The 25,240-nt window shown below is 33.7% G+C and overlaps 1 protein-coding gene across 1 annotated transcript; it reads right to left on the reverse strand.

Annotated features, from left to right (window-relative positions):
• Positions 1–1,926: 1,926 nt before the first annotated feature.
• LOC113871014 (rRNA biogenesis protein RRP5) lies at positions 1,927–24,795 on the reverse strand. Its single transcript, XM_027507673.1, has 41 exons — positions 24,582–24,795; positions 24,274–24,473; positions 23,661–23,801; positions 23,327–23,497; positions 22,424–22,523; positions 22,188–22,306; positions 21,963–22,085; positions 21,777–21,848; positions 21,090–21,182; positions 20,012–20,125; positions 19,753–19,872; positions 18,348–18,533; positions 18,122–18,196; positions 16,204–16,340; positions 15,100–15,234; positions 14,700–14,845; positions 14,547–14,612; positions 13,659–13,765; positions 13,434–13,514; positions 13,271–13,345; positions 13,079–13,180; positions 12,358–12,526; positions 12,106–12,254; positions 11,668–11,751; positions 11,470–11,570; positions 10,532–10,670; positions 10,168–10,242; positions 9,785–9,935; positions 8,724–9,331; positions 8,538–8,557; positions 8,208–8,268; positions 7,103–7,248; positions 6,840–7,023; positions 6,443–6,541; positions 5,473–5,843; positions 5,185–5,361; positions 3,410–3,506; positions 3,176–3,331; positions 2,859–3,089; positions 2,699–2,782; positions 1,927–2,607 (listed from the first exon to the last, which is right to left on the reverse strand). The coding sequence occupies exons 1-41, from the start codon at positions 24,757–24,759 to the stop codon at positions 2,500–2,502; spliced, it is 5,751 nt and encodes a 1,916-aa protein (XP_027363474.1). The 5' UTR covers positions 24,760–24,795; the 3' UTR covers positions 1,927–2,499.
• Positions 24,796–25,240: the final 445 nt, after the last annotated feature.

Consider the following 25,240-nt stretch of genomic DNA (forward strand, 5'->3'; position numbering starts at 1 on the left):
ATTGGAATAAGCTAAGAAAAGATTTCTGGAGTATGTGAGCTATTTGACAAACTGTTGAATTCCCTTTAAATATCAATATCATTGTACAGCAGGATTTCAGACATCATCATCATTTATTGAAAACACAGGCGAGAGAGAAATTTATCAACAGTAACACATTTGCTCCTAAAACAGTTAATTTTAACTTTTAAGATACCAACAAATCAACTTTTCAAAAATCTGGTTTTTCCACCTCCTCTGATTAATTTCCAAACAGCCCAAGAAACAAACATACAAGAATACAAAGCTCAAAATTTGAAACATAATAACAGACCCAATTGATTTTTGTTCATCAAGCCGTGTAAATGATAACAACATCGCAGCAGGAAAAAAAAAACATACCGACATGTGTTTTAGTTGTGAGATCTAAAATGTGATTGATTAAACATCATCAAAGAAAAGTGGAGAAAGAGAGTGAAATTGTGGTGACATATGACTGAGGTTATGGTGTAACTAATTTTAGACGACGAATCGAAGTGGTGGATGCTCGCTCTTGCATTCTGTTTTGTTTTATATAGCCAGCAGTTTTAACCGTTCAATGTTACTGTCTATTAAATTTAAATTTGAAAGGAACATTCTCTCATGAATAATTTATCGACAAAATTTGTTGAGTAGAACCATAAATTGAAAGTGATAGTAACCTGAGTTTTTGCTTTCTTTATCTATTTTTTAACCTACAACATCAGAAGTTGTAATAATCGTACAAATTGACAAATTAAGGAAAATGTTTTTCGAATTATTCGGAGGAAAGCCGTTATGTGTTTGAGATGAATTTTTATTATTTTAGGATACGCATAAAAAAAATTTAAAAACTAAGAAATAAAAATATTTGCATATAATAACATAGTGTTACTTTTTTTAGTTGTTTAAATAACAAAACTAACAAATTAAATTGCAATGGACTTTAGAACGAAATTTAAGTGCAATATCTGAAGTGGTTTTTATGTTATTTTTAACTACAATTAAAATTTCACCTTAATTATTATAATGGAGGTCAATGCTAGTTAGTAAAATAAATTTATTTTTAATTGGAGAATAATATTAAAAAAGTATGTATTATTATACCGAAATTTTGTTTAGACTTTATTAGCAGTAGAAGGTTAACAGTTTTCTTATATCAAATTATAAATTAGAATAAAAAATTTAAGTCAAATTTAATTATAGATATTAATAATTATGATAAATTAAGTTTAAAATTTAACATTTAATTAAAAATAAGATAAAAAAAAATCGGACAGAATAGGTGTAAGAATTGAAGTATGAATTTTCAGACTGGTACTTGCTCCGTGTGTATATCTCATTCTTTAAAAAAATGGCATTCTCAAAAAATTGGATTCCAAGATGATTTCTATTCTTATGAAAAAGCAATATATTCTAGTATTTTATATATTATGTATATGATTTTCTAAATTTAAGAAAATAAAAAAATTATAGTAAATTTTAAATTCTTGACTTGATATTTTGATGAATAAAAAAATTCATTAGTGATTTACAACTATCCTACAATGCCTAATATGGGTTGAGAAAACTTTAACATTAACTAATGAAATTTAGTAAAAGTCTCCTATAGATGAACAATTAACTAAAAGATTAGTTTAATTTCATATGAAAGCTCAAAAAACATGTAACTACATATAAAATATAAATTGTTCAGAATAATTTACTTCATTATAGTGATGTGGATAACTGGTGCTTGTTAATTAAAAAAACAATTGTTAAGAATATAACATCTTACATGTTTTCACTCCTCTTCCCTAATTAAACAAGACAATTTTTCTCTTCCTTTACTTGAACCGAACCAAATCAAATAAGAAACTTTCCGTCCTCACTTCCATTAAAAATTCTTCCTCTCCCTTTCCCCTTTGAATCGAAGGCAAGTGTGACATTCAATAATGTGGACATAAAGTAGATAATACCTCATTTATGAACGTAAGCATAGCGATGCGACAGAATAATGAGTACATTTTCAATTAATTGCAATAAAAGAATTATTCCAAAATTACAGCATAGTCTAGCCTGTTAGCCCTAAGCATCCATGATTTTTTGTGTACTGCTACAAATCTATCGTCAAGCTGAAAAAATACAGCCCAAAAGTAAAAAAATGGGCAGGAGACAGAGAATACAGTGACCTATATTATCTCCTAAATTCAAACCTCACCAGTCACCACCAAATTGAGTAACCAAAATCAAGATCCGTCATTCTCTTGCAATTCATATTTTGGTGCATTCACATCTCACCTTATAAGCTTTCATCCATGCCCTCGTTATGCTGCAGAGAGCCAATCAGCAGTGTATCAAATAGCGTTTGAACCACTAAAATTTACAGAGGCAACCAGCCCAGACTCATCCTGTTTCCCGGGTTAACATGCATCCACAAACGCAAACTCGACTTCAGATATCCACTTAGGACTCTGCAATGGCCGCTAATTGAAAATTTCAAAGCTAGAGAATGATTTTGTATCAAGCCATAGAACTCTCAACGTATTCCATTGCCTTCCTCTTCACGGATTCAATACGGTCTTCATCACCGTGGGACTTCTCATAATCAAGATACTTTTTAAATAAGAACTGCCAATCAAGACAACAAAGTCCCAAGTGAGTCTGACAGGAAACATGTAAAACAACATAAGCAAAATTGGTAATATAGATATGTACACACCTTCATCCTTTTAGGTGGGAGGCTCAGACTAATTGCCCTTTCAAACAGTGCACGAATTATATCTTCATCTTTAAGTTGAATTTCCTGTCAAGTACACGAATATATTAGATTCATAATAATACATTAGTACAAAAAGAAAGTGAGGCGGAGAAGGATATACTTGATCAAGATAAACACTCCACAGATCTGTTCTCTTTGGGTATTCCCGTAGAATTCCTTCAAACAAGGATCGCCCTCGATCTGGAACCCCAGCCTTGAATTCATGAATTGCTGTCTGAGAGATGAATTTAATATGCTTATGTCGTGGAAGGCTTAACAAAGCTCGATTGACAAGAGGTTGAACTCCATCCTGCTTTTTCTTCAAAAGATTTTGTACACGCCTCAACCAAACCTAAAATCAAGGGTAAATTAAGTTCCCTATGCACTTTTAATTTAGATCAAAAGAGTGATATTTATATTTAAAAGTTCATATAATACTTTGCAAGAATGCTTGAACTTCTTTGTCATTTTATTGAGAAGTTCATCAGCTAAATCATGCTGCTCGGTCCTCTCATACATTGCCAAGAGTGCTAGATAGACCTTTTTGGGATCATTGTACTGTAGTGCTCTTTGGAATACTTTCATAACGGCCTCCTACACAGAGACACTTAATAAGAATACCCACATCACAATATTAGTGAAGAAACAAACTGAAATTGCACTCTCTTTTACCTCTCTAGGGTTTCCATACTTATTTTCCAAATTAAAGTAGGCCTTCCAGATATTTAGCTTCTCGTTCTCTTCTCGAATATTTATTGTCCTCAGAGCCCTTAAAAATTACAATTCAAGAGAGAAGAAAAATATGAAGCCAGATGATTAGAGTCATATGAAATTCACATCCATGGATGTATTGTGACAAGTTTAGGGGGAGCAATACAATGTAACGAGTAGATACAACTACACTGTTCAAAGAATGTTTCTAACAGAAATTTAAAAGGCAATCATAGGAAAAAACAAACTACATAACTCGTGATTTTTCCCACTTTTATTACCTTAGAGATACTAGTAAGCAATTGGTGTGACTAGCCTCAAGTCGTTCCACTTTAAAATTTTATTAACAATGACAACACATGCACAGCATCATTTAGACAAAGTGCATTTTTGAAAGATATTACTGAAGTGCTGAACCTAGCTGAACCTTCATACTTCAGATAGTACATAACATTGATTCCTATGTTACTTTTCTCTTTTATCACCAATCAGGATCAATATAATGAGGCCTTTTAAATATAACAACGAATCTTATCATGTCCTCACTGCATCCTCATAGTTAAATGTTTTGAGTGTTGGAACCATGTGTGTAATTTGCAGGAAGCACTATCCAACCCATTGAGATAGCTGCTTTGGCTGAAATCATGGTTGTTAAACTCTCGATATAACTCATACATCTTAGATAAGGAAAACATGTCAAATCGCTTGTAAACTCGTTTTTGGATAAACTTGTGAGTTTACACCCGATTTTACGAGTTAAACAAAACAAAGGCAAATCACTTTTTTTTCACCAAAATAACACCATTTGGAATGAGAGCACCACTTTTCTTCCCTCTCCACAAGTTGTGAAACATCACATTTATAATTATGGCACCAAAATCACATTATCATTATATGATTTGGCTATTAAAGTATTATTTTTTCACCAAAATAACACCATTTGGAATGACAGCACCACTTTTCACCCCTCTCTGCAAGTTGTGAAACATCACATTTATAATTATGGCACCAAAATCACATTATCATTATATGATTTGGCTATTTAAGTATGATTTTAACTTTATTATTGAACTTTATTTCATTATTATGAATTTTTAAATATTATTTTTACATGATTGTAAGAATTTATGTTTTGAGTTTTCAGACACTCAACGAGTTTACGTAAACTCTCGAACTTAACAACCTTGGCTGAAATCATAGACTGTACAAAAAATCAAGGGGACATGTTCGGTTTGAGAAAATGTCATTTTAAATAAAATTACAAAAACACCTCCTTGTTTTCACTTGTTTATTATTTTTAAAGACTTGTATAAAAAATGGTAGAAAAAGGTTATTTTCACTGATTCATGTATAGAAATATTTGAAAACAAAGTGAAAAAAAATATGACAATTTTGTAAATATTCATAAAAACAAGAAATGAGAACAAAAAGATTCTCAAACCAAAAATATGTTGCATAATAGCTTCTAAGCTCAACATTTTTAAAGGTTAGTGCTCATATAAAAAAAACTCTTCCTCCAATAGATGAAGGTTCAATCTCTAATAGCCCAATAATTGACAAAAGAAATGTTAAGACCCTTTATTTGCTCAATATTTGCTTTAGATTAGGTAGTAGTTTATGGATCCTAAAAAAAGATAAGGAGGAGTATAAAATTTAAATCAACATTAATAAAGTCAAGTTTCAATTTCATAATTGTTTTAAAATCCAAACTCAAAATCAGTGTTCCTTAGATGTACCTTTCAGCAATAGAGCGGGCCTTCTCAATATCAGCCATAGAAATCATGAAATTCATGTATTTTATCCAGATGAAACTGCTATTAGGAGACCTTCTGACCAGCTTTTCAAACTCATCAGCAGTTCTTGGTACATCCTCCTCCAGTAGCCTTTCCTCAGCAGCTCTTATTTGTTTCTCCCTGTAAGTATAATTCACACACTAAAAATTAGTAAGCGAAAGGAAAAATTATAGGAAAAATTATAAAAATTATAGCAAAGCAAATGCTAAATAACTACAGGCATTAATTAACCTCTCCTCCTTTGCTTTCTTCTTTTCATGCCTCTTATGCTTTTCATTTATTGTGTCTTCTTCCTTTGCATGTTCTTCACTTTGACTAATAGTGTGATTTACATTAAATTGATCAAAGTCATCAAGGGCAACATCAAGTGGAGGAACGTCTGCCCTTTGTTGTGCTTGTGAAAGAATTGGGAATTGATCAATTTCATCCTCAACATCTATATTTGAGCTTCCAAGAAAACTACTATTGATAAAAGTCAAAGACTTCATCCCATCTGCAATAGGTTCATCAGATCCTTCCTTTGATGGTGTTTGAAGCACAGCTTCATCCCTCATATATGAATTCTTCATTCCCAAAGAAATTCTGTGTCTTTCTTCATCCACCTGATTATATATGTTAGGAAAATGCAGTTATATAATAATTTAGTACTACAATACGAACTGATCAACAAAGAAGCCTATGAAAAAGGACAATAAAAAACTCAAGATGATAATGTATTAAGGGAATGAATTATTGCATTCAATTTAAAGATGATTAAGATGGAATTAGAGTCTAAATAAGTTACTATACAGTTTAGAGGTGTTCTAGAAGGGTCTTTAGTTATCTGTCAATTCTGGATAAACTTCACCAAATTACTACTACTCGTTATAAATGTATTCAAGGAACTTGTCCATATTTTCATTGGATCCCAGTTTTTCACCCTAGAGGAATTCAGGTTGTCAGTTAGATGCATATATACCCTTATTAAAAAATGCAAATTTTTAATCATTAATACATTGATCTGACTGGAAATTTCTTCAACAAGTTACAGAGACAATCAACAGGTCTCATGCAAAGCACTGCCAATTAAACATTATACATGGGATGATACAATTAGCCACAGTTCATAGATAGAAGATGCCCTGCAAATTAAATTTAAAACCACAACCTGGTAAAAATTTAGAAACCAGCAGCATATGCAAGACTTTGGTACTTTAATTACCTTCAATACTTTTGCATTTACTCTCTCTCCAGCTCTATACTTTGCCTCAATGTTCTCAATATGGTTATCAGAAATCTCTGATACATGGCACAACCCAACCTATGTAATTGAAGGATATCAAGTGAGTTCACAGAATCAAGTTGACCACTACCACTTTCTTAAGACCATGGTTTTTGAAAATCATAATTTGACATAATACAATCACAAATTTTTGGATGAAAAAAACTGCAAGCATTTGAGCCACCCAAGTTACGAAATAGATAAACCCTTAACAATGCATACACTTAACAAGCTAAAAGCATGAAAAAAATCTACACTTCCTCATTTTATTTTGATCATAATACTTATAATTACAATTACAATGGACCAGAAACGGCTTCCAAGGTTGCAGAAATACCATGTTTGTGTTGTCAATTGCAATGAATAAACCAAATGACTCAACCCGCTTAATCTTGCCAGATATAACATCTCCGACATGAAATTTAGTCAAATCAATAATCTCAGATTTTGGTCGATTGGAAATCGCTGATGTCTTCAGTGTAACTTCAACACGATTTGAAAGAGACTCCACAGATTTAACCCTGCTATTTGTTGTCTTAGTACATTTTTTCATGTATCACATGTTAAAAATTCAATAGAATCAGCAGGTTGAATACTTACCTGCCAATTACAAGTTTTCCAACAGGAAATTCTTTCTCTGGATCTTTGACATAATTATCAGATAAATTGGATAGAAGAATTTTGGCATCAATCTTTCGTGAGAGAAAAATGAAGCATCCTTTTGGTGTGACATTCTTAACATAACCCTAGCCAAAAGAAAACATTGAAATAAATCCAAAAGATAAAATATCCCATATTTAGAGGGGAAAAATGGAAAAGCAAAAAAAGATGTGCCACCAATACATGCTTAGACTTGACAAAAAATTATCCACCCAGCAGTTCATCATAGAGGGAACAAAACTTTTGATAGGTAAAACAACATTGCACTCATTCACTTCCCATCTTGTGACAAGTTTGTTATCACCAGTTGAAAAGTAGACTAAATAAGATTTGGAAATAAGAGCTTGACAAGTACCTATGACTCAACTGCATATAGTAATCATGTTGCATAATTATATCTAATTTGAGCAAAGTATTTAGGTTGTTGAATAAGTTGAAACAATTTAATCCACCAAGACATTCTTAAAATTGACAATAAAATATTGCAAATGACACTTTAAATAGAAATGAAAACTGTAGAACTTACAATGATAGTGTCCCTGTAATATAAAATCAAACTTTACAAATGAGAGATTCCTCAGGAAAACATTTTTCCCCAATTCCCATACAAATGACAGGCCTAGAAAACAATATGGTGTCTAGCAAAAATAATTTTCCTTTCTTTTTATTCCATGGAAGAGAATTACAGAGAGAGGCGTGGAGTATAACAAAGGAAAGGCACTTAGATGTCCTCCCTGAAGAAAAATACAAAGATAGAAAACTACAATTTAGGAACAAAAAGCTTGTGAAAAAAAAAAATAAAGACAATGTTTGGAAAATAGCAGTATTTATCTCTGAAAAAGACCCCACCCCTCCAAACCCCCTTAAGAAGTGTAAATAATTCTAAAAACATAATTTTCCATGTAAATGATGAATGTTATGACCGATTAACAACTCAAAACTCCATGAAATGTGACAGTAAGTACACACCTTACATTAAATAAGCTAACATAAAGCCTAGTAATAAAGAATAATGATAAGAGAAAAAGGCAAAAAAGCCCCAAACCTTTACAATCATATCAGGATGAAGATCATCAATCTTCTCCACACATTTGCCCTTAGCATTCCTGAAAAATAAACAATCCATATTATATTTGGAAGTAAATTATCAAGTATAACAGATCAATAATAATAAGTCAACAACAACAATATAGTATACAATGTATATGTTTTTAACACAACTAAGGCATCAACCCATGCTTTGAACAGGGGTAGTAAATCAATGGATATAAATACAATCAATCCTAATGCTCTTTCTAATTATATTAATTAAGTAACGGAATATTCTATAATTATTATAATAACTAATATAAATATAATTCCATTATGTAGTTGCGACACAAATTTATCCAGATGCTCTTTCACTTTTCTCATTCAATAGCTGGAAACAAATAAATGCACTAGATTTAAATATTCAAGTTGACGGCCAACTGCATATTAGTATGACAAAAAGGACCAGGCTAGGACTATTTAAAGATTTATCACAAAGTAGCAGTACTATTACTTACCCAATGCTGTGAACATCTGCAGAATTCTGAGAAAGCATTATATTGGAAGACCGCAATGACAAGTCAACATGAATAGTACCCTTGACAGTGTGGCTGACTTCAAGAACTACACATTTGACAAACTGCCCTTCATGATATCCAGACAGTGGATCAGGCACCCAAGTGTCTGAAAGTTCAGTAAAATGTACTCTTCCATATGCATGAGGACCAATTTGGACAAGCAATCCACCAACACCTGGAAGTACTTTACTAACCCTTCCACCTAAAATATCTCCTTCATGAACATATGCTGTTAAATCCTTTTCCACAGAATTAATTTGTGGCTCCTCACTAGTTCTGCAAGGGAGAGCAGAAAACGGGTGTAGAACCAACCGCAATAGCTGCTTCTCCTGGTTGATACTTAGAACATGACCAGAAACAGGTTGCCCAACATGGTACCGATTCTGGAAATTCTCAAGCTCATGGGGTTCCACAGAACTATCAAGAATATATAGCTGAGCCCTTACATTTTGAGATATTGTTAACCAGACCCATTCGCTTTCTACTTTATATACATAACCAGCCACATATTGCCCAATTTTAAAGTCAAGATTTTCAGAAACATCACCTTTATCACTGGAACCTGAATTGAAGAAAATTGCATATTAAATTGCAGCAAAAGTATGATAATTTCAGAAGAAAAAAACAACCAACTATAATAAAATAAATGAATACCAAACCAATGTTCAGTTCTGATTACTTCTATCACTCATTTTAAAACAGGTGGGGAAGAAAATATATGTACCTTTGCTTTCAATTAACATGTAAAACATAGTCAATATCAATATATAACGGCAAGAGACAAATATGGTAATAATATAAGGATGGAAGGTAAAAAGAACTCCCAATAAGAATGTAGCTATTTGATCTACCTCCAAAGCACCACTAAAGAGGAGTCCATATTTTGGCTCATGCTTATGAAACAGATTATTGCTCTTAAAATTCACTAGTCTTTCTGCATATATGTTTCAATCTACAAATTACCCGGTACTTCAACCATTCATACATATATTTTTCATCTAGTGGTGTACTCAACCTGCAATCATTTCTGGTCTGACTGTTAGCTCCCACCGTGAGCCCTTCCTATTGCCATCTGATTCATTAGGTTTTGCAACAATCTTTGCTGTCACTTTTAGCCCAATTTTGTAGCCAGAGAATGGATTTTCCAAAACCTTTGCATCGTGCACCTGTCCATAGATAGGCACCCAACCATTGAGAAAATACTATACTAAAACAAAAATAGATAGCGAATCAACAAGAGTGGCGGGGCAAGCCTTGCTGCACTGCTACATCAAGGTTGTTGCTACATGACCTAGGTCACAATTTCAAAGCCATATAATGGCAGAAGCTTGGAGAATTATCAAATCCACAATTTATAATGCTAATTAAATATTGACAAAGTAAACAGAATAGATTTACCTCTGTTATGTGAACCCTGCCATGTATACCAAATCCGAACTTCAGTTTCATCTCAAGAGATTTGATGTCAGTAATCTGGATAACAATATCATAAAAAAAAGAAACTTCATGAAACACATTTTTAATTTGTTAGAACAAGAAATATTGAGGGAAAGGTCAGTTTACAAGCAGAAAGACCAAAAACTGTAAAAAGAGAAATAATTATCAATAAACAAGCACGTCAGTGCAAAGAAGCTTTAGAGTGGCTCCATGTAACTGTGCATGTCACTATGCAGTGAGCAACCTTCTGACAAATATATACTGACACATACCCATTAACACGTGCACATAATAAAATTTAAATGAATTAGAAAAACTCACATACCTCGGCCTCAACCAGAGATCCCACTTTATAACTAGACTTCTTCGTTCTTTTAGAACTAGATGTATTGACCTCATTAAGAAGTAAAAGCAACCTTCCTGATGTTTCAGGGCTTGGAAGAGCCATAACAGTTGCGACAACACTGACCAAGTAAAACATATTACACAATGAGTTGTGGAAAAACCAGGAAAACATAGTGAAACTTCCCCTCATGAAAACAATTCTCTTTTTAAAATAAAAAAGATATTTTATAAGAAAAAAGTGTAGAACTATAATTCAGAAGCATGAATCTGCATGATACATCTGCTAAATATTGAATGCTTAAAAGAGCATTCGCATGTTCCAAAACCTTTGAAATACATTAATCAAAAACCATATGCCTCATATATTACAGGTAAAACAAAACACCGACTTTTTTTACAATATATGAGCACGAGGCATCTATTAAGCATAAATATTTGGTCTATAAACATGTAAAAAATAATCAGCTAAAAACAAATTAAGCACCGCAACCAGAAACCATAACTTTACAAGGAGATGCAGACAAGACTAGCAAGTAGAAAACAATTATTAGTAAATGATTAAGGCAGAAATTGAAGAAAGATATACTAGAGTAAGGAAAAGAACTACAAAAGTCCAAATTTTGTGGGGTAAAAGAAATCTCTCCAAAGTATACAACAGGGTAACAAAAACATATGAAAAGAGAAATAAACAGAATATAAATAAGAGTTTGCTTGTACACCCCCTCCCAAAAAAAAAAAAAAGAGGAGCATTTCCAACCACAAATCTCATTAAGGTCAACACAATAAGTCAGTTGCATGCAAATGATGAATTACAGTCTAGAATCAAATAGGCAATGCTGGCTGGCAGTTTAGTAGGATGAGATGAGATACAAGTGAAAACCTGAATTGACACTTTTAATCAGCTAATTTTGTGCTTACCTCTGCCCATTTAGGAATTGTTTATGAGGAAGCCTTTGTGTATTATAGTCAGATACTGATGCATACCCAATTGTGCTATCATTATCTGGAATTGATACAACCTGCGTTGTGGAGAATAAGTTCAGTAAAGTATGTCAATATGCATGAACAAGTTTTACCAGAAGATGGCTACATTTGAAGAATAATATCAACACTTGCCAAGTAATTTTCTTTTACAATTTCCACTACTGCATTCACCATCTGATGCAATACCAAGTCCTTCGATGCCTCCCTTTGACGTTTCTGGAACGAAAGTATTACATTGATTTGGTCAAAGTAGATCAAGAATGAATGATGGAAGAAACCTCTCTGCACAAGCCTGCCCTTCTTACGACAAGATTCAATGTGCAGCATAAAACCATAATCATAACATAAAAAAAATTCAACATTTTTATTTTCCTTGGGAGAGAGGAGGAAGTTTATCAGAAAGAAGCAAGATATAATGCAATATGATTATTTTGAATATTAAATAGTAATTTCATAAAGATGGTTCCATAGCATAAATTTGTACAAAAAAATTTACTCAGCTCTTTCTCTGCCATGTCAGACAAAACTGCTATAAAATATAAATACACAGACAGTGGAAAGGGGGTCAACCTTCTTGTTGGTACGACTGATGGAATTTCTTTCTTTAGATCTATTAATGAACTCAGGCTTCAGACTTAAATCAACAAGTCGTTCTGCCTTTGCAACATCAAGAACTAATGCTTCCACTACAGAGCCTCTCTCCACAATTGTTCCAGCTACTAAGTAATTCATATGAGAATGAGAATTAGTACTTGCAATCAAGCAAGAAACACTAACATATTAGTTATTAATTAAACAACACCTGAGAGAAAGTGAACTTACACTGATAATTGGTAATAAAACCAAAAATATCATTGCATTTCTCAAAGCTTATAACAAGACCGACATCCTTAACATCCTCAACTTTCCCTCTTGCAACTGTACCAATGTTAAATCCTTCATCCCACTTCAAATCAGATCCATCAGAACCCAAGCATTGCAACTTTGCAATCTAGAGTCAAAGATGCACATAAGATTAGAAGTCATAGAAAAGGGAGAGGCTGTGAAAGAAATTCCTATGAGGAAATAGGAGAAAATGTGGTTGGAGGCAAATAAATTACAGAATACACATATAGAAACAATAAAAAAATGTTATTTTATATAGCAAATAACAAATACAATTTCATCCCTCAGAAAAATACCACAAGAGGGAAGTAAATAATAAAACCACATTATAACTTCATCCCCTCACCTAATTGCACAACAAAGTGGATACCTATATGATTTTCTAATCAGAATAAATGAACCAAATGAACTTAGGCATCTAATTCCAAATTTCACATAACAGTCTGGACAGAAATTGAGTAAGCCAACAAGATCATAAATGTGTACTGGGCATATGATCCTCATCCTCGTGGCCTGCCTTAATTAAGGCTTGGAAACAACACAAGGATAGACATCTATGTGTGTGCTTGCATGCATAATATAAACAATTTAATAAATAGAATGCAAAACACAAGACTATATGTCAATAATAATAGAGGTATTTGATAATCGTTTATACCTTTTCATCCATGTAAAAGTAGTCCTGAATAAATGATGCATCAGTTGAAGAACATGCTGTCTGCTTTAGAGAAAGTGTCACTCTACCAGTTTCACTACTAATCTGATGAAGAAAAAAATAATGAGATTAACCCTGTTTTAGCCTGCACTAAACTTTCATGAAATTGAAATTTACTGCCTGAAATATACTAACATTGGATACATTACTGCGAACTGATTGTCCAACATAATAGGCTTCCAAAATATTGGTTTTCTGGTCATCTGCAGCCTACACAAGAGATATTATATTCAGACTATCAGTGCCTACTCTAGATCTACACGTGGAAAAGAGAGGGGGGAGGGTTAAATTAAAATACCTTATTTCTTGGAGCGAAACCGGTTAAATGACCAAGGAAACGAACAAAGCAGCCTGTCTCAATCAAGTTACATATATAGCCCTGTACAAAACACAATTTATACAAAGGAGTAAAATCTCAACAGAATGTCATAGACAAGAAAGAAACTTAGAAAATAACTAAATCAATTAAAAGGACTTTTGTGTCCATCAAAAAGTACCAGAAGCAGTTCATATCATCACTTACATGCACAACAGAGTTAGGTTGTATCTGACTGATATTTGCAGGAATCTGCTGAGCATATTTGATGAGTGAACTTTTGGCAGACAGAACCAAATTATTCCCCTTAACATCTACATTGATTAAAATGAAACATTAAATTAATAATTGTAAGTTTGTGACATGTTTCATCAACTTTATAAATGACACTGAAAAGAAAAAGACAGAGAACAATAACGTAAATCCCATTCATATTGAAGAAATAACATCAAAGAAATTCTGCTGCTTAAGTTTCTGTTTCACACACAACACAGTTTCTTACAAAAACTGTTGGAATTAAAGAGATAAGAATCTGAATATTTATGATGTGGCGATGTAAAAACTGACCTCTTAATTATTCTCATACTTTAGGTTCAGTACAATTATGGTACAAAAACACTAATAATTAATATAGTAGTTAATTAAAATGTGGCTAACTGGGTACTTTCCCTAACTCTACAGGACAAAAATAGTTTCAACTTTCAAACCTCAATAAATGAAACTATAACACAGAACACTGTTAACAATTCATGCCTCTCTAACAACTTTGCTCAGGCGATAACATTGAGATGTCATTGGATACTTCCAAGTTAAAATGCAAGACGATTTAGCACTGCATTGCTTCTGGGTAATTCAGATGGAAATGGGAAATTAAACGCATTAAGATGGTTATTGGCAGACATGCATATGCATACCTCATCATAAACGCATAAAATCATATGATAAGTAACCTAACTGCAAATGTTAGGCAAACAAGAACCATGAGAAAGTAGGAAAAGGAGGACATGAGTGACACTCAGCTTTAAAATATGGGCCAGATGGTTAAGAGATACATCATACAAACACATAAAGATGTAATGAATATCTTGAATTTACCTAGAACCAGTAGTTGATCAAAATTATACCCAGGTTTCAACACAGATTTCATCAAAATAGCTTGTCCTGCATAATAAGAAGTTAAAATTAGCAATTGAATTAAGAAGCAGCAGCAATGGTAAAGCCATTATCAAGCATAAGGATAACTTTTACCATGATGATCCGCCAAGTGCTCCTCAGATATTGTACCCCTTGAGAAACCACTTGCATTGACACAAACAACTACAGCATTAGATGCTATTCTGTCAACAACTCCTGAAACAAGGCTACCCAATGTAACCATATCACCTTCAGTAACCCTGTCAAATGCATTGTTGCATTAAATTAGAATAATCTGTACCCCAGCAGAATGTCTGCCTGTAGTTTTAAAGCATAGCCCTCTACATAACTGTTTTCATAAAAATTGAAAGAACTCAACATACACTTTACATTTAGGAGGAAGTATAAGATATCCCCCCAAAAAAATACAGTGTTGATCAATTATATACTTAAAAAAATTAGTAAAAATTTCAAGAAGCAGGGTCCAAGCTGTTACAGTGAAAAAGAAGCAAACCTTGTGGGCTTTATTACAAAACTAAGGTTGATCCTCCGTGAAGCAGGAATGGAACTTGTGACCCGGCATTTGACAACTTGACCAACATGGTACACTGTACCTGGATCAGCACCTGGCTCTAATCCAAGTTCAGATCTGCTCTTATATCAAAACAATCAACAACATAATTTTAGCTGAAAATATAATCACAGAATTCACAAGGGAAAGACAATAACACACAGATTCAAACCACAACTGGAATGTAGTCAACAATTCAACATACTAGGTGAGGGTCAACAACTTTTCAAGAAGCCAAAACAGAAAATAGGAAGATAATGCACAGCAAAAATAAAGGCTTGACAGTTTGAGATTTCTTCAACTTTAAAATTAGGCCAACCAAGATAGCAAGAAATTCGCAGATAAACTTTCCTCTCATGAGATAAGATGAAAATTACTAAGAAAACGAAAGTAATTAAATCCATACAACAGGAAAAAAAAAAAAAACTATGGATCACAAGTAAACATTCACTCAGTACAATCTAGTATTTACAAATGATCCAAGGGGGGAGGCAGAAAAAAGAAACCCTACTGCAAACCAATGAAACACTAGTTCAATTTATATTTCAATAACAAATTAAATGTATACCCAGACACACATAGGAATACCCATGCAGAAAATCCAGTTTAAACATGGCTCAATCTTTTTCCCTAAAAGAATTCATAAATAGAAGAGATAAGTCCAGAATAAACATTCTTCAAAACCATATGAGAAAAAGGTCAAATAAACAAAAGAAATAAAAGTATTATAGAACAGAAATCTTTAAACTCGGTGCATTGCCAAAATACTCTCCATTAGTTAGAACTGTTTTAAGGCACAATAGGACATATTATTGATCTTGTGAGAAACAAAACTGTTTCACACGTTTAAAAATCCAACAATATATAAATGGCACATGCTAATGATGACAAGTTAATCAGGAGAAAAAGGTGAAGAAATGAAGATGAAATTTCTACTACTAAAAGAAGCTCGTACGATTTAAGCAAACATGAAAATATAATTGACTGTGATAATGGCATAAGTATCCAAAGTTATGAACTTGTAGAACAGACAAATCAGAGACTTGCCTAGGAGCAAATCCTTGAACACCATTGTAAAACCGTACAAAGCATCCATGAACTTCGATCTTAGTTATCCATCCATGCGTTATCAAACCGTCTGTTGCATCAGCATAAGAACTGATAATCCCAAGCTTTGATTTCACCTGTAACAATATCATATGTCTGATTTAAAATTCAATATGAAACTAATACGTGGGCAAAAATACTAATAAATGATGCGACAACAAGCATGTGGAAAATGTGCATAGCAAAAGGAAAAGCAAACAACCAAGAACTTCCACCACAATAGTAAACAAAAAAGGAGACAGGTGATCCCCATGCCTACGACAAAGAAAGAACATTAGATAATCTTACCAAAGAACTTAGATAATTCAGTACAGAACCCAGCATCCTCCTTCAGAAATTTAAGATGTATCCAACCAGCCAGACAGAATAGAATGGAATAAACAATTTTAATTGGAAGCATCACCAACCAGAGAAGAGAAACTCAACATAATAGCAAAATGTTGAACCATCCAAACACAGCACAGAGGAGACAAGCAATAACATTTGACAAATTTAACTCCCGTGGACAATGACAAGGCACCCATGTCATCATATGACATGTCATCCAACAATGTAAAAGCAGTATGAGCCATTGTTTTAAAAAAAGATTCTGGAATCAGAATGCACAGAAGAGGAAACAACAAATATAGTTTGAACACAAAAAGGGGGGGGTGTTGGTGGCTGATATGTTGGAGCAAGAGACTTGCAGCCAAAGATGTGTGCTTGCAGCCAGGTTGCATCAATTTTGATGACCAGTGGTTGTTTGACATGATGACTTCAAGAAACAAGCACGGATTTAGGAGTGTTCATGGTGTCATGTTGGCAGTTCACAGCAGCTAAGCCAGAGGCCATATTCCACAATTTCTCTGCAAAGCTTTAACCTTTAAAGCTCAAGAAGCCCAAATGATTTCTAGCTCAACGGCTTCCACATTTCTTTGCAAATGGGGCTTTTGGAATCATCTTATAACATGACTTTTGTATTGCATGATTTAGGCTGTAAATTGTTCTTTATTTTATTTTGATGGTGTAATGTTGGCAGTTCACAGCGGCTAAGCCAGAGGCCATATTCCACGATTTCTCTGCAAAGCTTTAACCTTTAAAACTCAAGAAGCTGAAATGATTTCTAGCTCAACGGCTTCCACATTTCTTCGTAAATGGGCTTTTGGAATCATCTTATTACATGACTTTTGTATTGCATGATTTAACCTGTAAATTGTTCTTTATTTTCTTAATTTGTTCATTTTTTACATATATAAATCTTTGTGTAATGAATAAATTAATGAGAATGTATACAAGTATTTGTGCACGAATTAGTGAGCATCTATGCCTACCTATTGTTTGATGAAATGGTTGTGAGATTGTGAATTAGAAGAAGTAGCAAGCAAAGAACAGGGATATTCAATGGAGGAAGAAGAGGGGTTTGTAGACTACCCAATCGTTTCCCAGAGTTTTGGGTTTGTAAGAAGAGAAAGAAATAAAGACATAAAACAGATGGAGGAAGAAAAGGGATCTAAACTCTAAAGAGGATCCAGTGGGGAAGTCTTCATTGGAGGAAGAAGAGGTGTTTAAAGGTCGCAAATGCAAGATAAAGGGAAAGAGGGAAGGAGGCAATGACGTGTGCCATATCGTTGGATTAAATTTGCCAAGTGTCAGTGCTTAGCTGGATTTCTGTCAATCTAGATTTATAGGGATTAAGAAAGACTACGGACTTCAATCAAAACACCCTATATTGATAAGCATTACAAAAGTATTTAAGCCATAATACTTCTATCCAAAGAAAGGCTGGATAAGTAAACTAAAAAAATGATTAAACCAATTAATTATAGTTCCTTTAAGATTGAATAAAGTGGAGAAGAAGAGTTTGCATGTAGACACATACAAGGGTTTTCTTGTGTGTAACTGTCACTCTTTTTGACTTGCAACCAAGCACACGGAACACCAATTCAGCTCCCACCTGTACCATAATCCAGGCAAAGACTTCAGTCACATTATGTCTAAAATGTCCCATCCCAGACATGCACAACACAACCCTACATTATACGGTCTATACGATATTGAAAAACAAATGATAATACTAACAACAACATGCATACAAAGAATAGAACCTTGAATTTTTTTCCAGGCTTTGACATTTCCAATTCAGACATATGTGGAAGAGGACAAAGTGCCTTCACACCACCAGGAATTTGCACTATAGCACCAAAGCTGTCAACTGAAAGAATCTTAGCTTTCACCACCATGCCTGGCTTGACATCAGAATGAGTAAACACTGCCTCTTCAAAAGCACTAGCCTGCATGATATGAAAACATAAAGATGATTAAATGAAAACCTCCCAGCTTCCACATAACATCACACTTAAAATCACATTTGCACAGAAAATCATTATACAAAGAAAACATAGACTATGGGCTCATTTGGAAGAGCTTATGAACAGCTTATGACTCTCATAAGTTGTTTTCAGCTTATTTTAATAAGCTATTTGGTAGAGCTTATCAATATAAGTTGTTTAGCTTATTCCAACAAGTTCCATCACTAAATTTATTATATAACTCATCATTTTAAAAAGAGCTTATTGAATAAGTTCTTAAATAAGCAGTTATCCAAACGCACACTATGTCAGTTTAAACATCCAACATTTTTCTTCATTTTCAAAAAGCATGTACAAGAAATGTCATAAATTTGACTTTGAAAGAACACATTCATTATTAATCAACCAGTTATTAGCGGAAAATCATTGAATATAGAACAAATTAATCATACTCTTCTTAATTTGAAGAGTACAGCACATTCCAATAACATACCACATGTGGATATGATTATGGGGTAAACACACCATGATACAACCAAACCATTCACCAAAAAGAAAACATTTGAGAGCACAACCCTGGAGAACACTAATGATGAATGAAAAGGTTGGCAGCAATCTAACATGCAATAATAAAGAAACAAGTTCATTTAAAAATGAACTTTGAAAGGAAACGATAAGGACCAGATCTGTTAGAGCCCTCACAGACGACTAAAACTTTGCAGAGATGTCACAAATTTACAATCATTACATTTGGAATTCCATAACAGATTAGTACCGTTAGCATTTATTTCTGAGCACTCAAAACAATCATAGATTAATAAGGATAAAGCACTCTTGAATGTGATAACTCCTATATCCATCATAAGGCCAAGCTCAAATGCACATAAACACACAAAACAGATGCATACAAGTTCAGAAGAGTTTTCAAAACAATAATGCAATTGTCTGATGGACCACCTAATAGTCTACACCAGTTAGACACAGGATATAAACATTTAATAAAGAAAATAATATATATATTTTCAACAGATAGCAATGTTCACACACAAAGTAGAGAGTAGATCAACTAAATATTAAATAAGTGTATCATAACTAGCCAGTATATGCTGATCAGCTTATGAATGAATCGTAAATCATAAGCAAATAACATTTTATTTTTACCACTTTAAGAAATTATATTAAATGAAAATATAATGGCAACCTTCAAAACTCCAGTAGCAATTCCTTCCAAATGCCTTAACCCAAGAATCCGAACACGAACATGATTTCCTTCCTTGTACTTCTTCTCAAGTTTTTGGATCTCCTCAGCAATATCAGATATCTATCAACAATAATTTTCAATTATCATCCTCATTTTCCATGGTAGGATAAGGCTTCATTGTTATTCTAATGTAGTTAAACATTCAGATTTCATACAGCAAAAGTTCTCCATCATTAAAACTTGTCCAGTCACTACATACACTAACAAAAGCTGGAGTTGGCTCAGGAATAGATGGAACTTCAAGCAATAGTCCTGATCCTTTATCCACCCTAACAACTCTTGAGTTGTCATATATATCTCCAATTTTCACATACTGCACAACAAAACCAGTTCATTAGTCTCCAACACACAACACATTATTACTAACTTAAACAAATAATGCCTTGGCCATATATCCAACAAACAATGTTGTCAGGAGAGGGAGAGAGAGATAGAGGGAGGGAGGGAGGGAGGGCGGGGAGAGATTTTACAATGGAGAAATGAATTACTGCTTGTATCTGAAATAGTAAAGCACCTAACGCAATCACCAGGAAATAAAGCTGCATGTAGACTTCATGCCTCACAACAATGAAACTGGAAGGCTAGTTTATACATGTGCTAATTTAACTTCAGCAAGGACCCATGGGTTATGAAGTTAGAATAACAAAATGTAAACCGATTAATTTGAGTTATTGGAATTCCTAAATTTATATGATTTTCAAAATCACCATATCTGGAAACAATGTTTTAAGGCTCCAATTTTCTGAATAAACCCTCAGCACTCTTTCAGATTCATCCAGACCCAACAGAAAGTATAGTATAGAGACTTCATAGCTATGCTACTCATACATAGGGAATCATGTAGTTGATTCATTGATTGATGACAGTCAAGCAATGACAGATTGTACTACTACTAGCAGAGACCGCTAGAAATGCTTTTAGGATTGGTTCAAATACATTATCAATTATTGCCTTGGAATCCTATCAATTATATTGAAGAACATAATGCAACTGTCATGCTTTGTCATCCAGTATTGTGACAAGGTTAGTTGTAATTTTTTACATTTTATCTTTTCCTTTTCATTTTTTTTTTTTTTTGCTTACTGAAGTAACTCAAAATCATTTTCTGATCAATAAAAATCTTAATTAAGGAAGCATCAGACAAGAAATGCATCATTTAACTGCATTGAAGGGTAACTCCTGAGGGAAAGAGAAGAAACATAGTTAAGAGAATCCATTCCACTGGATGAAATGTCCCATTCTAAAAGCACCAGCAATATATAAGCTACCGTACTTACAGAAGGAGGGGCCCTGTTTTGAATAAGATGTGGATTCAGTGTCAAACCAACAGCTCTACTTGATGGATCAATGAATAATATCCGAGAAAAAACCTATATTACAAAAAAGGCACTTAGAGAAATAGAAAATTAATTTTAAGAGAAGCTAACCAGAAGTCCAGAACAATACAAGACCAAAAGAGAGCATCAAGTTAAAAACAAAAAAACCAAATCCCAAATTCAAATGTGAACATCCATTACAGTAAAGTACATATGACACATGACATAATTAAAACGATGATGCATTATGACTGCAGTGCAATCAGAAATTAAATTATGCCAAAGAACTAATCAGTACACAACTAATGTTTTCTACCAGAGGGGTGTGTAGAAATAAACAAGGAGAATTTCTTTTCATAGAAAATGGTGTTTCTGTCTCTCTGAAACAACAGAGACACCAAAAATGCCAATGCAACCTATTACTCTACATGCAAAGCATCAGAATCAGAAAGGTTTTACCACTTGAATATCAGATCAGATGATGCATAAATGCACAAAAAATCTTGCACTCAATAAATTAGTACATTATATAGAAGGAGCTTGAAACTGAAGTAGTTCAGAGCATCAAATAATTACTAGGATTCGATTTAAAAATTGAGTGCAGCGCAAGTTGCAAAAGTTGCATGCAAAGGTGAAATGCACAAGTACCTTCTGAGCTTCACTGTACTTATCCTTCCAGTTATTTCCAGGATAAATATTATGTAAATGACACAGATCAACCTGCAATGAAAAGATTTCAATGTGAGCACATTGGATTTGTTGAAAGAATTTATTTAGACAAACAATCATTTATGATTTCAACCTAACACTAACACAAATGCAGGATACACTTACAGTTCCAGTGAAGTATGTGAGAAATGATAGCATAACACCATTCTCAAGGATTGACTTCACACGAGCATTAACCATCATTCCTGGAACTAGAAGATCTATTGACATACCTCTAAGATCCTTGGTCTGTATCAAATGCTCGGGTAAAATAACCAATCGAAAGAGGAATTGAGAACCATTAAAGAAAGATACCAAAATGACAATATGATAAATACCGAGGAAGCATACCACACTTTTGGACATTGTACCAGGGTCAGAACTCAAGTAAACCACTCTACGAACTTTATCAATGCTCCTAACCAAACCCTGCATAAGTTTTCCCATCTTTACTTCACCACCCCAGCTTTCTGCAGGAATTGGACCAAAAGAGAGGCAAAAAAAAAAAAAACAACAAATTTAGCTCAGTTCAATCGTGCCAGACTAGATGAAGCCACAAGAATTCACAACAGGTGACTGATGTTTACCAGCAGAGCTGTTTTTCGGTAAGAACCCCGTGAAAGAAGACAAACCAAAATGAAGAATGTAACCATGGTCTTCAATGCTTTTCACATATGCAGCAAGGACCTGAATATATGAGGTGCACAAAAATCAAAAGCTTATCAATCAATATTCAATAACCCTAGAACACTCGAAAGCCACTGAACATGGCAAAGTGATCAAGAAACACAACAGCCTTTATAATAAGAAATACATTGCAATCATCATATTGGATCAGAATAGCATAATAAAATGTATATAATATGAACTAATGGAATTATTTTCCACTTTTAGAATGCAAGAAACAAATATAAATTTAAAGAAACAGATTTAAAAGAATATGATAGTAACTTCTCAATAGAACTGATTTAAAAGAATAGTTTTCAAACAGAACCACTAAATTCTGATAATTTTCAGCAGTCTAAATGTTTAGCAAATTAAAGTCTAAGTTCCATTTCTATATTTTTAATGTAAAGTTGCTTTATAATGAGAAAACAGAACAATTGTAAAGAATGTAACAAAATAAGCTATGAATATATATCAACAATAAGTAGGCATATGCAGGGTGAAATAAATCCTACATCCATACAAGTTCAAATGCCACCATCCACAGTCTAATTACAGGAGACTAGCAAACATGTTGATTCAAATATACTCACAAAAAAATCCAAGGTAAGGGTCAGTGTAGAATTGCTTGAATGTTGTTGAAATTATTCTTCTATATGATGATTTTGGTTAACATTTTCTTTACCTTGAGATGTATATAGCTGGCTCCAAGTGTGTCATAATTGAAAATTTCTTAAAAACCAAAGGAGGAAACCAAATCCTAGTCTAGATGAATGATTAAAGAAAATAACTTCAAATAATTTCATAATAAAATAATGACATACCATGCCTTCCTGAACAACATCCAAGTTGTAGTTCTTGTGCAACAAAGAAAGACGCAAAGAAAGCCAAATTTTCCTGCTTCCTTTCTCTTTCTTGTCATCATCCAATCTTAGCACAACACAAGAAACCAGCTGCCCAACACAAAATACACCAGAAAGGAAACTTTCTGCAACCTGATGCAAGAGAGAGAGATGCAGAGAGGTGAGCTAAAGTTGATAGACAAAGAACAAAATTAAAAAATAACTAGAAAAATATGTTGAGACATTAGTAAAGATAATTTGTAAGGAGAGGAGGAAGAACAACGATGGAAATTTGACATAAAAGCTTATTGCACACCTCAACTTTGTTGTCAAAAATAGGATCCAGTGCATCTGAAGCATGAACTAATCCTCGTAAACCCCCAGGTAAACTAACTACAAGGTCTTTTTCATTTACTTCAGCGACAACTCCCCAAAGCTTCATTCCAGGAGTTATATTCTGGCATTCGTACAAGAGCAAAAGGTTTCAACACAGCACACACACAAAGACAAAAGCATTCGAAATGCATATTGTCAACAAGCCAAATAAAGAAAAAGATAATAATTAAGAGTAGAGCATATTACAAAGCTTGGTTGGAACATTCTGGTTGTATAACTAAATAAAATTGAAAAATTCAAAATAAAAAAACCTTTAAAAGTTAATGAATTCATCATTACACGAACATACAAACTCAACCCTCAATCATGAAACCAAAAATCTCCCAGTTCTATACCACTGCAGTTCACTAGGACTACATTCTTAGCATGGAATTAATCGATTTCCGCTCTAGAAAGCAGAAGAAACTAGTCATCGCACTTAAACCACTTAAAAACAACCCGTAAGGTAGTAACTAACATTTGCATTGCTATCAAAATTTAATTGCATAAAAAACCAATTTGTATCCTCCATTTTACAAATTGCTCCACGCTACCTTGAGAGTAATTCTATTCACACGCCGCGGCAATTTTCCAGTGATACGGTCACCGGAAAGCAAGCCCAAATCATCTGCGGGTTCATTACTCTTACTAAACGTGGTTTTCCCCTTCTTCCAATTCTTCTTCGTCTTTCTCGAGTGATCCTCGGCCCCAAACTCATCATCATCATTCCTTCGCTTCACAGAAAATTCACCACCTAGAAGAAACACATTCAATTCAAATCAAATGCAAATTCAAATTAGAAAGTGAGTTTTCATGAAAAAAAAAAAAAACAGAAAATGGAGAGAGAAGGATCGTTCGCAACCTCGAGGGAAATCGGGAACATCGTCTTCGAGTTGCAAAGCGAGTGTCTCTGACTTAGCGGCGGCGACGGCGTCGTTTTGCTCCCTCTTGGGTTTGAATATTTTCTTAGAGGCTTTATTGATTTTTGGTTTATCTCCTGAAACCTTCTTCTTATGCGGTTTTTTAGAATGCGGTGCCATGACTATTGTTGTTTCTTAGCTTCTCAAGCTTGCGTTGTTTCGCTTGAAGCCGAAGAAGAAGAAGGAGCAGGGTTTAGAAGGGTTTTAGGGTGGGAAATGAAATAGAAGAAAAAGAAGAATAACACGTTCGGACAAACATTGGGCCTGTCTTCAAGCCCAAACATATAAAAAGACAAAATGGGCCAAGCCCAAGTCAGCAGATAAAATCTACCTGACGAGATGATGATGTCCATATGACACATAAGTAGCGTTTGGATACTTCTGGACACGGGAGGAGACAGACACTAAGATAATGAAAAACATGTATTGTGTTTAAAAGTGAGAATAAAATATAGTGTATTGTGTTTTGTATTGTGTTTAGATATAAAAATTATGAAGATAGTTTATCTAATTTTTAAAATTATGTGAGATATTTTTGTCTTCAAAAGATTACCTTTTATAGCTGGGACATTAGTGTCCCTTTTTTCAATAGGTACACTGG

The sequence above is a fragment of the Abrus precatorius genome, unplaced genomic scaffold (assembly GCF_003935025.1).
Source record: "Abrus precatorius isolate BTA unplaced genomic scaffold, Abrus_2018 Scaffold7, whole genome shotgun sequence".
Lineage (NCBI taxonomy): Eukaryota > Viridiplantae > Streptophyta > Magnoliopsida > Fabales > Fabaceae > Abrus > Abrus precatorius.

Excerpts from the sequence above, each read along its gene's own strand:
- LOC113871014 (XM_027507673.1), bottom strand. The coding sequence starts at position 24,759 with ATGGCACCGCATTCTAAAAAACCGCATAAGAAGAAGGTTTCAGGAGAT. Across the intron at positions 20,126-21,089 it reads AAAACAGGGCCCCTCCTTCT|TATGTGAAAATTGGAGATAT; the intron begins GTAAGTACGGTA and ends TTTGTTGTGCAG. Across the intron at positions 8,558-8,723 it reads TTTCTCAGAATTCTGCAGAT|CATCTGGATAAATTTGTGTC; the intron begins GTTCACAGCATT and ends AAAGTGAAAGAG.